Source organism: Protobothrops mucrosquamatus, unplaced genomic scaffold (genome assembly GCF_001527695.2).
Source record: "Protobothrops mucrosquamatus isolate PMUCROS unplaced genomic scaffold, P.Mucros_1.0 scaffold2971, whole genome shotgun sequence".
Lineage (NCBI taxonomy): Eukaryota > Metazoa > Chordata > Lepidosauria > Squamata > Viperidae > Protobothrops > Protobothrops mucrosquamatus.
In genome coordinates, this window is record NW_015388992.1 from 81,241 (window position 1) to 93,659 (window position 12,419).

The 12,419-nt window shown below is 45.9% G+C and overlaps 1 protein-coding gene across 1 annotated transcript in view; it reads right to left on the reverse strand.

Annotated features, from left to right (window-relative positions):
• The window catches only part of GOLGA1 (golgin A1), a 16,575-nt gene extending 7,350 nt beyond the window's left edge, over positions 1-9,225 (reverse strand). The window contains exons 1-10 of the mRNA XM_015826127.1: positions 9,083-9,225; positions 8,115-8,205; positions 7,182-7,256; positions 6,378-6,475; positions 5,111-5,143; positions 4,515-4,643; positions 3,659-3,828; positions 1,759-1,870; positions 685-780; positions 478-603 (exon numbers count right to left, since the gene is read on the reverse strand). Coding sequence (XP_015681613.1) covers positions 478-603; positions 685-780; positions 1,759-1,870; positions 3,659-3,828; positions 4,515-4,643; positions 5,111-5,143; positions 6,378-6,475; positions 7,182-7,256; positions 8,115-8,205; positions 9,083-9,217 — 1,065 coding nt within the window. The 5' untranslated portion in view covers positions 9,218-9,225. The remainder of the gene's footprint in view (positions 1-477; positions 604-684; positions 781-1,758; positions 1,871-3,658; positions 3,829-4,514; positions 4,644-5,110; positions 5,144-6,377; positions 6,476-7,181; positions 7,257-8,114; positions 8,206-9,082) is intronic.
• Positions 9,226-12,419: the final 3,194 nt, after the last annotated feature.

The window sequence follows — 12,419 nt, forward strand, 5'->3', positions numbered from 1 at the left end:
GGGAGAAAGGAAGGAAAGAAAGAAAGAAGGAGAGGGAGGGAGGGAAGGGAAGGAGGGAGGGGAGGGAGAGAGAGAGGGAGGGAGGGAAGGAAGGAAGGAAGGAGGGAGGGAGGGAGGGAAGGAAGGAAGGGGAGGGAGGGAGGGAGGGGGAGAGGGAGGAAGGAAGGAAGGAAGGAAGGAAGGAAGGAAGGAAGGAAGGAAGGAAGGAAGGAAGGAGAGGGAGGTTGCTTATCCTGCAGGAACTGATGGTGAACCAATCACAACCCAACACCCCTCTTCAACTGCGTCCACTTGTGATCTCTGCCTCAAGGCTGACTTGAGTTCACTTCTCTTTGAGGCCCACTTGTGTCTCTGCCTTAAAGGCCCCTGCCTTTCACAGACTGGCAGGAATTAAACTCTATGAAGTCTGAGCAATCAAGACTCATCAAACTCCCTCAGTCGACCTCTTCCCGCTGCCCCAGTCCGTCTCTTGCTCACCTCTCTGAACAGCTGCTGAAAGTGTTCGTCCCCGGAGAGGCTTCCTTCCAGCCGCTTCTCCAAGGTGGCCACTTTCTCTTGCAGCTGACCCACCAGCTGGGTCTTCTCCTCCACTTGGACAGCCATCTGTTTGGACACACGGGTGAGACGGCTTGGCATCAATGTTGTCGGTCAACCTGCCTTACGAGGGGAGGGGGAGATCTCTACCTTTTGCCTTTGCTCTTGAAAGTCCAGCTTCAGAGATTTGTGTTCTCCTTGCAGCAGATCCAGGCTCTTTTCCGCACTGGAGGCAGCCAGCTGAGCCTAGAAGATTCAAGGAACAGGGTCCTGAGATCTAAGCTGGAACATCTGGGCTGAGGGACTTCTTGAGGGAAAGATTTCTGCCTCTCCCCATAGGTCAACTATTCCTGGAGCTTTGATGCTTTGAGACAGGCTGAACTCCGTATACAAGGGAGCCAGCATCCACTAGTTTATGGGCGATGAGTAACCCACAGCCCTTGTCCCTCGACTCAGTTTCAAGCTACTGCTGAAACCAGCCAACCTGCTCGAAGCTGGCACTGTGATCCTAACAACAGAGAGGAGAGGGCATGAGAAAGAGAGGGGAGACCCATGAAACAGAAGCCCTGCCCATTACATTTCACAATCCCACCCAAGGAACTACAGCTTTCTACTGAGGAGTGGCCAAGAGCTGAACGTTGGTCAACTGAAGGGCTCCTTTGCGTCGTATCCAGCAGGAAAGTGGATTTTTCTAAGAAGGACCCCCTCAGGCAGCACTGTGTGTGCCCTCTTTGGTGTCCCCTTTGGTGTCCCCTTTCAGGGCACTGTGTGTGCCCTTTCTTTTGTCAACGCTGCAAATACTGTATATTCTTGCTTTGACAATGTGCAGAACTTTCTGGTATATATATAGTTAAACCAGCAACTAGGAAAGAGGGAGGAGCATAGGGATAGCCCGGGAGAAAGAAACCGGAAGTAAATCACATCTTTCAAGTTGATTGGAAGATGTGAACCATGACCCTACAATAAGGGAGTGGACAATGTCTGGAATGCTAGGCGTACCGGAAGAGAAGCAGTTCTAAGCATTCCTCCATGCCGTGCTGATGTATTTTAACATTAATAAAAGCTTTTAGGAGAAAACATGCCTGAAAGTCCTTTTAAGTGTTTCGTTACTCAGACACATGACATCTTTGGTGTCCCCTTTCAGAGGCTTGGCAGCTACGGACATCGGGGTGCCCGACTCAACGGAAAGAGTAAAGGAGGAGGAGCCAGAACGTGGCAACTGACCTTCTGCAGATCTACTGACACGCGCTGGACATAGGACTGCAAGTCTTGGCTCCGTTCTTCCAAGCTGGTAATCTTGTTTTCTGCGCTTGCCCTGGCATTCTGGAGCTCATCCCTGCGTCGGAGACGGGGAGAGAAACTTTGACTCTCAGAGCATAATTCAGAAGCTTGAGTTCGGCTCTTCTCGGTCAAAGCTCAAAGCCTGGATATTTTTCCCTGTTCCTAGCCAGAAGGAAAACCTTTCCAGAGAGCACACATTCAGCATCAGAGAGAGAGAGAGGGAGAGAATCAAACAGGATCCAATCTGGGGTCGGTCACCGGGGACCGGAGATTTGGACTTGTGCTGGACTCCATTCTTAGAGGACTTCTCTCCCTCCAGAATGAAAGCAAAGAGGAATTGTCTTGGGCCACGTCTAAAATATATAATCTAGTTCATGTCTATAAATAACACAATTGCTTTATCTATTTATTTTTACCATCTTGTAACATTATCCTGGGACACGCATATTGGCCCTTCTTTGTGAGAATCAAGCCGGTCCACTCTCACCTTGGCCCATTGGAGGAGATACTCAAGGTGGCCACTGGTCAATGTCCATTGACGTGGCAATTACAGAGGTTTTTTTTTCTTCACCTGTAAACATCTAGAGAGGTAGGATATTTCATAGTCAAGACCACATGTGTCCAGCCCGTGGCCCACACGGCCCCGGGCGGCTAGTAATGTAGCCCCACAAGAGTGTAAAAACATAAAGGTCCGTTTGTTATTTCTATACATTAACTGGATTGTATATTTTATATACGGCCAAGACAATTCCTCTTCACTCAAGGCAGCCCAGACGAGCCAAATATTTTATATTTATTTATTAAATTTATTGGCTGCCCATCTTATGACAGGGTAAAGCTGGGCAGCCGGGCAACCATGTAGATTGGACAACCACGGCTGAGACCATCATAGATTCTTTCAGTTGGAAGACTTGCTGGCTCGCTTCTCGTTGAAGCAGGACTCCAAAAATAGGATGCCCAAATCAGGTTGGGTGGCCGATGGTCTTCCACCTGGCCTGGCCACCTAGGAAGCGTCATCCTGTCTCCATGCCCAAAAGGCTGATGCTGAAGGAGCCACAGAGCCGCTTTCGTCACTGCTACCCAAATAGTAAAAGCCACACCTGAGTCGGTGGGTATGACCCAAGACCCCCTCCCTATCCTCTCAGGCAGCTCCTAACATCTTCTCTGAGCCGTGGTGGCGCAGGGGTTAGAATGCGGCATTGCAGGCTGACTCTGCCCACTGCCAGCAGTTCGATCCTGACTGGCTCAAGGTTGACTCGGCCTTCCATCTTTCCGAAGCCGGTAAAACGAGGACCCAGATTGTCAGGGGCAAGATGCTGACTCTGTCAAGCCTGCTAACTTTGGATGTTCTTGCTTGCCATATGTGAAGAAGCAAACATATCTTATTTAGCCTACATATCACTTCAAGGGTTAAAGCAGACATTGCTAGCCATATGAGTGGGGAGGAATGCCTGTGAATAATAACATTATCTTAGCATAGCACAGACAAGGTCAAAGTAACAGCAGAGCGCCATAGCAGAGAATAGAGGGGGGAGCGACTCACACTTCAAATTAATTGGAGCCTATGATTGATGACTGTGAAAGGAGGGAGGGAATTGTGCTTTGATACTATGTGCTCAGGGGAGGGGTTTCAGTTTTTGGCTTTCCTTTGTTCCTGCCGAATCATGTAATCTGTTAAAGGATTCTTTAAGGTAATTAAGCCTCAAAGTTCTTTGAAAAGTTACTTCTTCTCGGAACCATGACAGACTCTGTAAACAGCTTAGAGAGGGACTATAAAGCCCTGTGAAGGGGTCTATAAGTCTAAGGGCCGTTGCCACTCTCTGCAGGAGGATGCTTCTCCTACCTTTCCATCGTAAGGTCCCTCTGCTGTTGTTGCAGCCCCTCGACCTCCGTGGTCAGGCGTGAGGACAAATCCCGAGAGGCCTGCAGCTCATCTCGTGTTTCTAGCAACTCCTGGGTGGAAGATCTCATATCTCCCTCCATCCGGGCCAAGGACTCCTCCTTTTTCAGAAGCTAGATGTTTACAAGGACTCCTTATTTTTTTTTTAATAACAGTTTACTCCAAGAACGTTAAAACGCAAACACCAAAATATTTAAAAGAAACAAAAGAAAAAAAAGACAACAGACGCTAAAAAGTGTCTTATGAAAAAAAAAATATTACATACTGTCCTTCCTAACTGAATGCTGATTATTATAATATCATGCATGTAAATGATGGTTACAAGGAACCCGTTCAGATTTGAGATGCTTAACACAGGGGGTTCTCTCAGCCCAGCAAACCTGCCACTCGGATAAATTCCGGTGGGGAAAATGATGAATAAAGATATCACAGGTTGACACAGATTTGACGTCACCTAGTTTGGGTGGTAAAATGTCTGCAAGAAAACCACAAGCTCAGAGAGCACCAAGGACCCCTGAAATCAGGTTGAGTGGGACATTTTTCCAAGTCTTTTGAAAAGGCTCCACACTCTCAAATGGAGGCTTTGTGGGGGCACGGTGGAATGAAGGGGTCTGCCCGCCCATAGGGGGGAAAAAAAGAAGAAGACACAATTCAAAATAGTGGGGGGGAAAATATATTAAGAGTGAGCCTGGTGCATTTGGGACCAGAAGCCAGGGCTCTCCATCAACCCACATCCCCGAAGAAAATTAGGAAACTCAGCCTGAGATGCCCCCAACCCCCCCCCCCCAGGGACCCTCACCATGTGCTTGATTTTTGCAAGCTCCTGCTGTTGGAAGCCTTCCAGCTCGTCAATTTCATCCCTCTTCTGGAATAAATTCAAACTCTGCTCTCTCATTTCTTGCAACTGGGCTGAAAGAAGTTTCCGCTCCTGTTTGGCCGCCAAGGCACAAGAAGTTTGGGGGGGGGGGAAATAAAAAATAAATAAAAATAAAAATAAGGAAGGAAGGAAGGAAGGAAGGAAGGAAGGAAGGAAGGAAGGAAGGAAGGAAGGAAGGTAGGTCTCAACTTCAGGGCAAAACCTAACCAGGTTTGGAAAGATCGGTAAGATATTTAAGATCTGGAAATCCAGACTTACAAGAGACGGCATTTCCGAAGGACCCGCAAGGCTGATATAACCCTTGCTTGGGGGTCACTTGGAAGCAGTGCCCTTTGACCCCCATCCACCCTAAAACATTTTTCTTTCTACAGCACCTCTTAAGAGACCCCAAAGTCCACCATCTGAGCCCCCCCCCCACATCCCCAGTGTGGATGAGTCCCCCAAGGCCTTAATTCTGGAGATCCCCGAAACCGACAACCCCGTGTTTGCCCATCCTTGGTTTCAAGCCAGCTCCTCACCTTTTCCAGATGAGACAGCTTTTCCCGCCACTCCTGGGGAAAGAGAAAGGGACAGCTCAACATCAGCATGGCTACCCCTGCGCTCCAGCACGAAAGAGGCACTGAAGGAGGGCTGCCTGGAAGGGCTCCACAAAAGCAAAGCAAGGAACTGGGCAGAGACCAGCAAGACCGACAGGGAAGCACCTCCAACAGCTGCTCTGACATCATGAAGCAGCAGCAGCAGAGAGAGAGAGATGCTTTTGTGACATCACAGCTCTCCTTCCTTAAAGACCCAGTCGTTATTTATGTATATTTCACACTTCTTAACCCCCCATCTTCCTGGGAGGCTCTTTAAGAGAAGACACACCCCCCACAAGACATTCTGAAGCGGTGGGGAAAAGGGGGAACGTTTTTCTCCCTGCACCACACAGTGCCACAAACAACAGAAATTTAACAACAGACATTCTGGGCTCCATCGTGGCACGAAACAGCTTCCAAATACCCGTGGGATTATTATCCCTGAAGCACACAGATGTTGTGGCTCCGTCTTGTGAACCCCTCTTATCGGAGGAAGAAGGCTCCAAACATGAAGGAGAGGAGATGGCCAGGCCTCCCTCTCCAGGACCCTCCTCTCTGGCAATGCCTCAGGTGTCTCCCGACGGAGAAGAGATTGACCAGGAGCCAGGTGTTTCTGAGATGGGCCAGGAGCCAGGTGTGTCGGATAATGAGGAAGAGAAGTTGTGGCTGGATCCACGTCAGCGTAGGAGCGACAAGCGTGCACAGCAGAAAAGGAGGCGTGCCAGAGATTAAGCTGAGTCACTGGACCACACCCCACAGGTTATATAAGGGTGGTGGTGGCCATTTGGACCTCTGTGACGGACAAAGCTGAATCTCTGGCGAAGTAGTTTGCTGTGGACTTAATTTTCTAACTGTGTGTATTGTTTTTTGTTCTCTGAGTAAAAGTCTTGGCAGGCAGCTACGGAGCTGCTGCCAAGTTTTTCTTATCTGTGGATTGGATTGTGGATAAGTTCTTTAACCCTCGGCTGGCTGTTTGGGTGTGTGTGTCCGACGGGGACAGAACAACAGAAGCGAATGAGAGGGCAAAGTTCCCTAACTTTGGGCTGGATAAATGACAAAGCCCAAGGCAGCCGCCGTGGTTAGAGAGCTTTCTGACGTTTTTCCCGGCAGGTCAGGAGAATCCAGGAAAATCTCCTGCCTCTCCTGAAGGGTTTTATACCACCTTCGAGGCAGAGTTGTCGCCACGCCACGGATTTCAGAGAAAAGCTACCTGGTCTTTCCTCTCCAGCGCCAGGCTCATCCCTTCCGCCATCTTGGCTACGCTGGCCTGGTGCGTTTCGTTCTGCTCCTGGAGCTTCTTCACAAAAGCTGTGTGGAAGACAACAAAAAGGTGTGAATGGAGTGAACGCTGGAGGAAAGTTGAGATCTGCCTGTTTGGGAAAGACTTGATGCCTTGCCGGAATTAAGCTCTCTATATCCAACAATGTATTTGCTAAGTGGCAGCAAATTCGTTTTTATCCACCTGTTTGCTCTCTCTGAAATTTTGCTGGGAAAGGCAAGGTGTGGAAAGAGAGTCCTCCTTTAGCGATGTAAATTGGGACCGGCGACTCGGCCGTTAAATGAAGCGGTCGCTAGGCGGGACTGCGCTGATGATCTGACATCGGCTTTCCTTGGCTTTACAGGCCTGCGACGGTCACGAAGGCGAGGTTACTTTTTCATCACCATCAGTGCTAAACGAGGAGGTATCTGCATTCTAACACTGATGAGGTTTCCTCCCCCCCATAAGATTTATTTATTTATGAAATGTATTGGCCACCCATCGTAACAGTTATAAATGCGAGAGATGGTCAAAAGGCACTTTTTTCAAGGCTGTTGTGAATTCGAACCGTCACTAAACGAAACCGTGATATGTCAATGGCTGCCTGTAGTTTATGAAACTTAAATAAACGGCAGCCCAGCAAATAAACAGCCTCTATATCCAAGAACGGTGCTGCCCCGTGCTGTATTATTTTAAAATTCTTCTCCTGAGGTTTCTAATGCTTTATCAAATGGGAAATAAATGAAGGGTACATACAATCCTGGTGTGTCTCTAAGGCATTTTCAAGCTTCTCCTTGATCTTCTGCAGGTTTCGGACCTGTTCGGCGTAATCTTAGTGGAAAGACAGGGTGGCACCAGTTACAGACAGACAAAGGCAAAAAAAAAAAAGAGAGAGAGAGAGAAGGGAATTCGGTCTTTTAAAATATGAATGGAAAGGAACAATGATTCTATAGTCTTAGAATCATAACCTCCTCCAGGCTAATAACAAGGTCTCCCCATCCTTACTGCCCTCGAAATATGAAGGCAGACGAGAACAGAACGGAAGTAAAATAAATTGGCCAATAAAAGGAATGTTTTTACCCAGGATGCAAGGAAAGGGACAGGTGCTTTTGAAAGCCCCTTTCCCCTCCAAAAAGCTTCTAGTCCAGTGGAACAAATGGCAAAGACGCCCTTTCAGATTCTCTAGGAGGTGGTGGTGGTGGGGGGGGGGAAATCTCCCAGAGACCATCTGCTTCATCACAAAACAGGAAAGCAGCAACTATAGTGTCAAAAGTGTGACTTTTGAAACAGGGCTCAGGTAGAATAGTGGTGAGGCTGCTGGAGTAGAACTGAGGCCCCAGAAACTCACGGAAGGACTTTGTGCAATTCACACCCTTTGACTAGCCTCGTGAGGTTGCTACAGAGAGAACAGGGGAGCTGTGAGCTTTGGAAGGAAACTCTGGCCTATATATCTAACCCACAAACAGACAAAGTGGGCTGTAGGCAGGAAGAACATCCACCTGTAAGGAGCGGAATGCGTAATAAAACATTTGCTGGGAGCTACGCGTGCGCACGTCCGTACATTAAGAGTACTGGAGCTTTAAAATCAGAGAGATGTACAATCCCTGACTGTCCTTCATTTGAAAAAGGGATGGAGGAAAACATCTGTATGGCAAGTACAGTATCCCCTCTGTACGGCGAGAAACGTACCGGATAGCTTGACTTCTAGCTTCCGTATTTGATCATTTCTTCGGAACAGCTGCGACGAGAGGTCTTCTCTGGAGCTGCTTCCATCAGATGGCTTGGTAGGCAGAAGACACAGAGAGACATTAAGATTCATTTCTGGAATGGGCCAACCCAGGAGGGTGTGACGAACAGGTTTGGGTCCTATCCCCCCCCCCCCCGTTTCCTTTATTTTCTCGTTTTATCCCACCTTTATTCTTTTTATCAGTAACAAAAAAGATTTTAAATGATTTTTTTCCCCCTTCTTGCATCTGGTATTGGGTGATCGTGTCTACTAATCTTTCCTCCTCCTATTTTGCCCACAAAGCAACAGCCCTGTGGGGTGGGTTGAGAGTGAATGCCTAAAGTGGGACTAGAACTCACCGTCTCCTGGTGATTGGCCCAAAGTCACCCAGCTGGCTTTCATAGCTAAGGCGTGACTAGAACTCCCAGTTTCCTAGCGACTTGCCCAAAATCACCAGCTGGCTTTCATGCCTTAAGGTGGGACTAGAACATCGTCTCCTGGTGATTGGCCCAAAGTCACCAGCCGGCTTTCAGGCCTAAGGTGGGACTAGAACATCGTCTCCTGGCCCAAAGTCACCAGCCGGCTTTCAGGCCTAAGGTGGGACTAGAACTCACCACCTCCTCATTATAATAGATTCGAAAGAACAAGGAAATCAACTCTTCATGGATTAATCTACCTCTAGGAGTAAATAAAAAGGAACAGACCAACTCATTTTATATTTTTATACACATCCTCAACAGATCAGTCAAGTCCTTTGCCAATGTTAGGAAGCCTTCATCACGGTAAGTAATATGAGCTATTTTTCAAGTGTCTTTTTTTTTAAAAAAAATAATAATAATTCTCTGGGCTTTAGCCAAACAAGACTCAGTTTTTTTTAAAGTGACCTCTGGCCTCTGAAAAGATTTGTTTGAACTCCATCTGTGAGACTTACAAAATCGTCCCCTGAATCTGCTCCCGCTGACGTGACGGATTCTTTGCTGATCGACCTGGGCATCCTGGCTAGCCCCCCAGGCCGTGGGGCAGTAGCAGCCTCATCAGCAATCTTCTTTTTCAGCTTGGCAAACATCTTCTTCCAGCTAGGATGCCCGGTGTGCAGAAACCAAAAGCCCCCCACTCAGATGCCCCCCAGCAATGGACGGCAGGAATCTTCCATTCAATCAGTTCTACTCCCTCAAGGGGCTCATTATCCAATCGTGCTGCTACATTAAAAATAAAGAGAAGACATTTTTGGAAACAGGACAAAACAATTTACACATGCGTAGATCAAAGGTATTTAGGGGAACCAATTCAAGGCCACGACTCTATGTACAGAATAATCAAAACAGTTCTGTCTGTGGTCCTCCTCCCAATAGAATTTTAGGGACTGCAAGCAGTTTAGCCAATGATGACGCCGGCTGGGGTTCTAAACGGATCCAATTCTTTACTGTTCCTCTGTTAACCTATTTGGTCTTAATCAAGTATTTCAGTCAACTGGGGGGGGGGGAACCCATTAAGAAGGATCTCGTATTAAATTAACGCAATACACATTTAGCACGGAGGGCATAAAAAGAATACATCTATTAATTTAGGGCAAGGAAATATTCCATAATTGCCTTTATATATTTTTTACAAATAATTCAAGGCAGCAAACACATCCAACGCACGTTCCTCCTCACAACGACCCTGTGAGGCGGGTTGGGCTAAGAGAGAACGACTGGCCCAAAGTCACCCAGCTGGCTTTCACAGCTAAGACAGGACTTGCACTCATGATCTCCTTCTTTCTAACCACTAGACAAAACTACTGTAGCTTAAATCAAAACCTGATGGTGATGTCCTCTTGTCAACTGAACCAAAGTTACACATTTCTTGTCAATTTCCAGTTGGTTGTTTCTATCTGTACAGTTAACAACAACAACAATAACAAAAAGGACATGTCTTTATGACCAGAAGGGGAAAAAAAATCTACCAAGGATCCAGTTTTACAACAAAAAACAGGGTTTGTTAAAATCAAGGGAGCGACTAAGACCAAAAAAATAATAATAATAACAAAAAACATTAGAATATATAGAAGATATTACTGTATATGGGATGGCTCCTTCTCAACCCCTTTGATGTTGAGGGTTTGAGATATCAGAGGGATTCTGCCATTTAGGTGCACCAGAGTTTAAACAGCAAAAATAAACCTACCAATGCAGGATCCATCAGCTGAAGGAGAGCCTCTCCCCCAAGCACGTATAAAGACAATACAGCTTCTCGTGAGCTCAGGCTATCTACCTACCTGATACCAACACAAACAACTATGAATAATTCACTGTGTCCCTGGCAACTCTGCAAAAGCCGCCCGACACTAAATACTGCCACACTGAAATACTGATCAGGGACCAAAATACTTTTGAGATAACCGTATCAAGGAGTCCTTTTGCCATACTACGCTAAATATTAATATACACCAAGTGGTGTTTATAAGGTACAGAAACCAAATGTTAAAACACTTGGGAAATGATAACCGTCAGGAGCGAAGTCTCCCTGGAGATCACAATTCCAAATTTGGCAGTCTTTTCTCATTCTGAAAGCAGCAGAACTAATGGCAGCCAGCGGCTGCCTTTCTAAGGCCTAAAAACGCGCTCCTCTCTCTTATAATGGCGGTGCTGAAAGAAAGCAGGACCAGTTAAGCAAGATGAGGAGGGGAGGGATCACAAATGAGCTCCTGGTGCACTTCAGGTTAAGAAGATTGTGTCGAGCTATCTTCCAGAAGACTCCGTAATCTCCGAAGAATTAGTTACGTAAGTCTGGGAAATGGTTATATCTGAGATCAGCTTCGGAATTCGAGAGGGAATCTAAGACTCCAAACAAAAGCTTAGTTCTGGTGTCCAGAGTATGTCCCGCTTCTTTGTTCTCCTTTCAGCACATATTTTTGCTGTACCATTAAACATCAAGAAAAGTCACACAGCATGAAAAATAAGCTAACTTTTAAGCCAATATAGCACCAGCTATTTCCCCCCATCTCTTTTATTTTTATACACACACACACACACATTAGATGTGTGTGTATATATATCTCTGTTTATCTGTACCTGCACACACATTTATGCATATATCTCTGTGTATGTATCAGTTTAACTCTCTCTACACACACACACACACACAATTAGTCCACATACACATAATATAGCAACCCTCATATATGTGTATATACACACATATACATGTCTGCATATATATATATACACACAAACAGCAACTCTCTTACATTTATATAAACACACACATACACACAAAACATCTAAAGAGAAATAGCAACCCTCATATATACACAACCATACCTATGCATGCATGCACACACACACACATTTATGCCTATATGTGTGTATCAGTTTAACTCTCTCTATATACACATACAGTAACCCACATACACATAATATAGCAACATGTCTGTGTGTGTATGTGTGTATGTGTATGTGTATATATATATCCAAAAACAGCAACTCTCTTATATTTATACACACACATACACATAAAACATCTAAAGACAAACGTAGCAACCCTCATATATACACAACCATACCTATGCATGCATGCACACACATAACACACACATTTATGCATATATGTGTGTATCAGTTTAACTATATATATACACACACACAGTAACCCACATAGACATAATATAGCAACATGTCTGTGTGTGTATATATGTATATATATGCAACCATACCTATGCATGCACACACATAACACACACATTTATGCATATGTGTGTATCAGTTTAACTATATATATATACACACACAGTAACCCACATAGACATAATATAGCAACATGTCTGTGTGTGTATATATGTATATATGTATATATATATATATCCAAAAATAGCAACTCTTATATTTATACACACACATACACATAAAACATCTAAAGACAAACGTAGCAACCCTCATATATATGCAACCATACCTATGCATGCACACACATACACACACATTTATGCATATATGTGTGTATCAGCTTAACTATATATACACACACACACAGTAACCCACATACACATAATATAGCAACCCTCATATATGTCTATACATATCTGTATATATCTCCAGAGCCCCCATGCCCCCTAGTTAACGCTTCCTGGTTTGTGGAGTACCGTATTTACCCTAAAGGGGAGTCCCGGGGTGCTCCAACCGGGAGATACCTGGGCTACCGTAATGCCTGGACAATCCGCGCACCGGCTTAAACCCCCCCACCCGCTCCTCCTCCCCGCCCCCCGGGAGAGAGAGAGAGCGAGCCGGCCT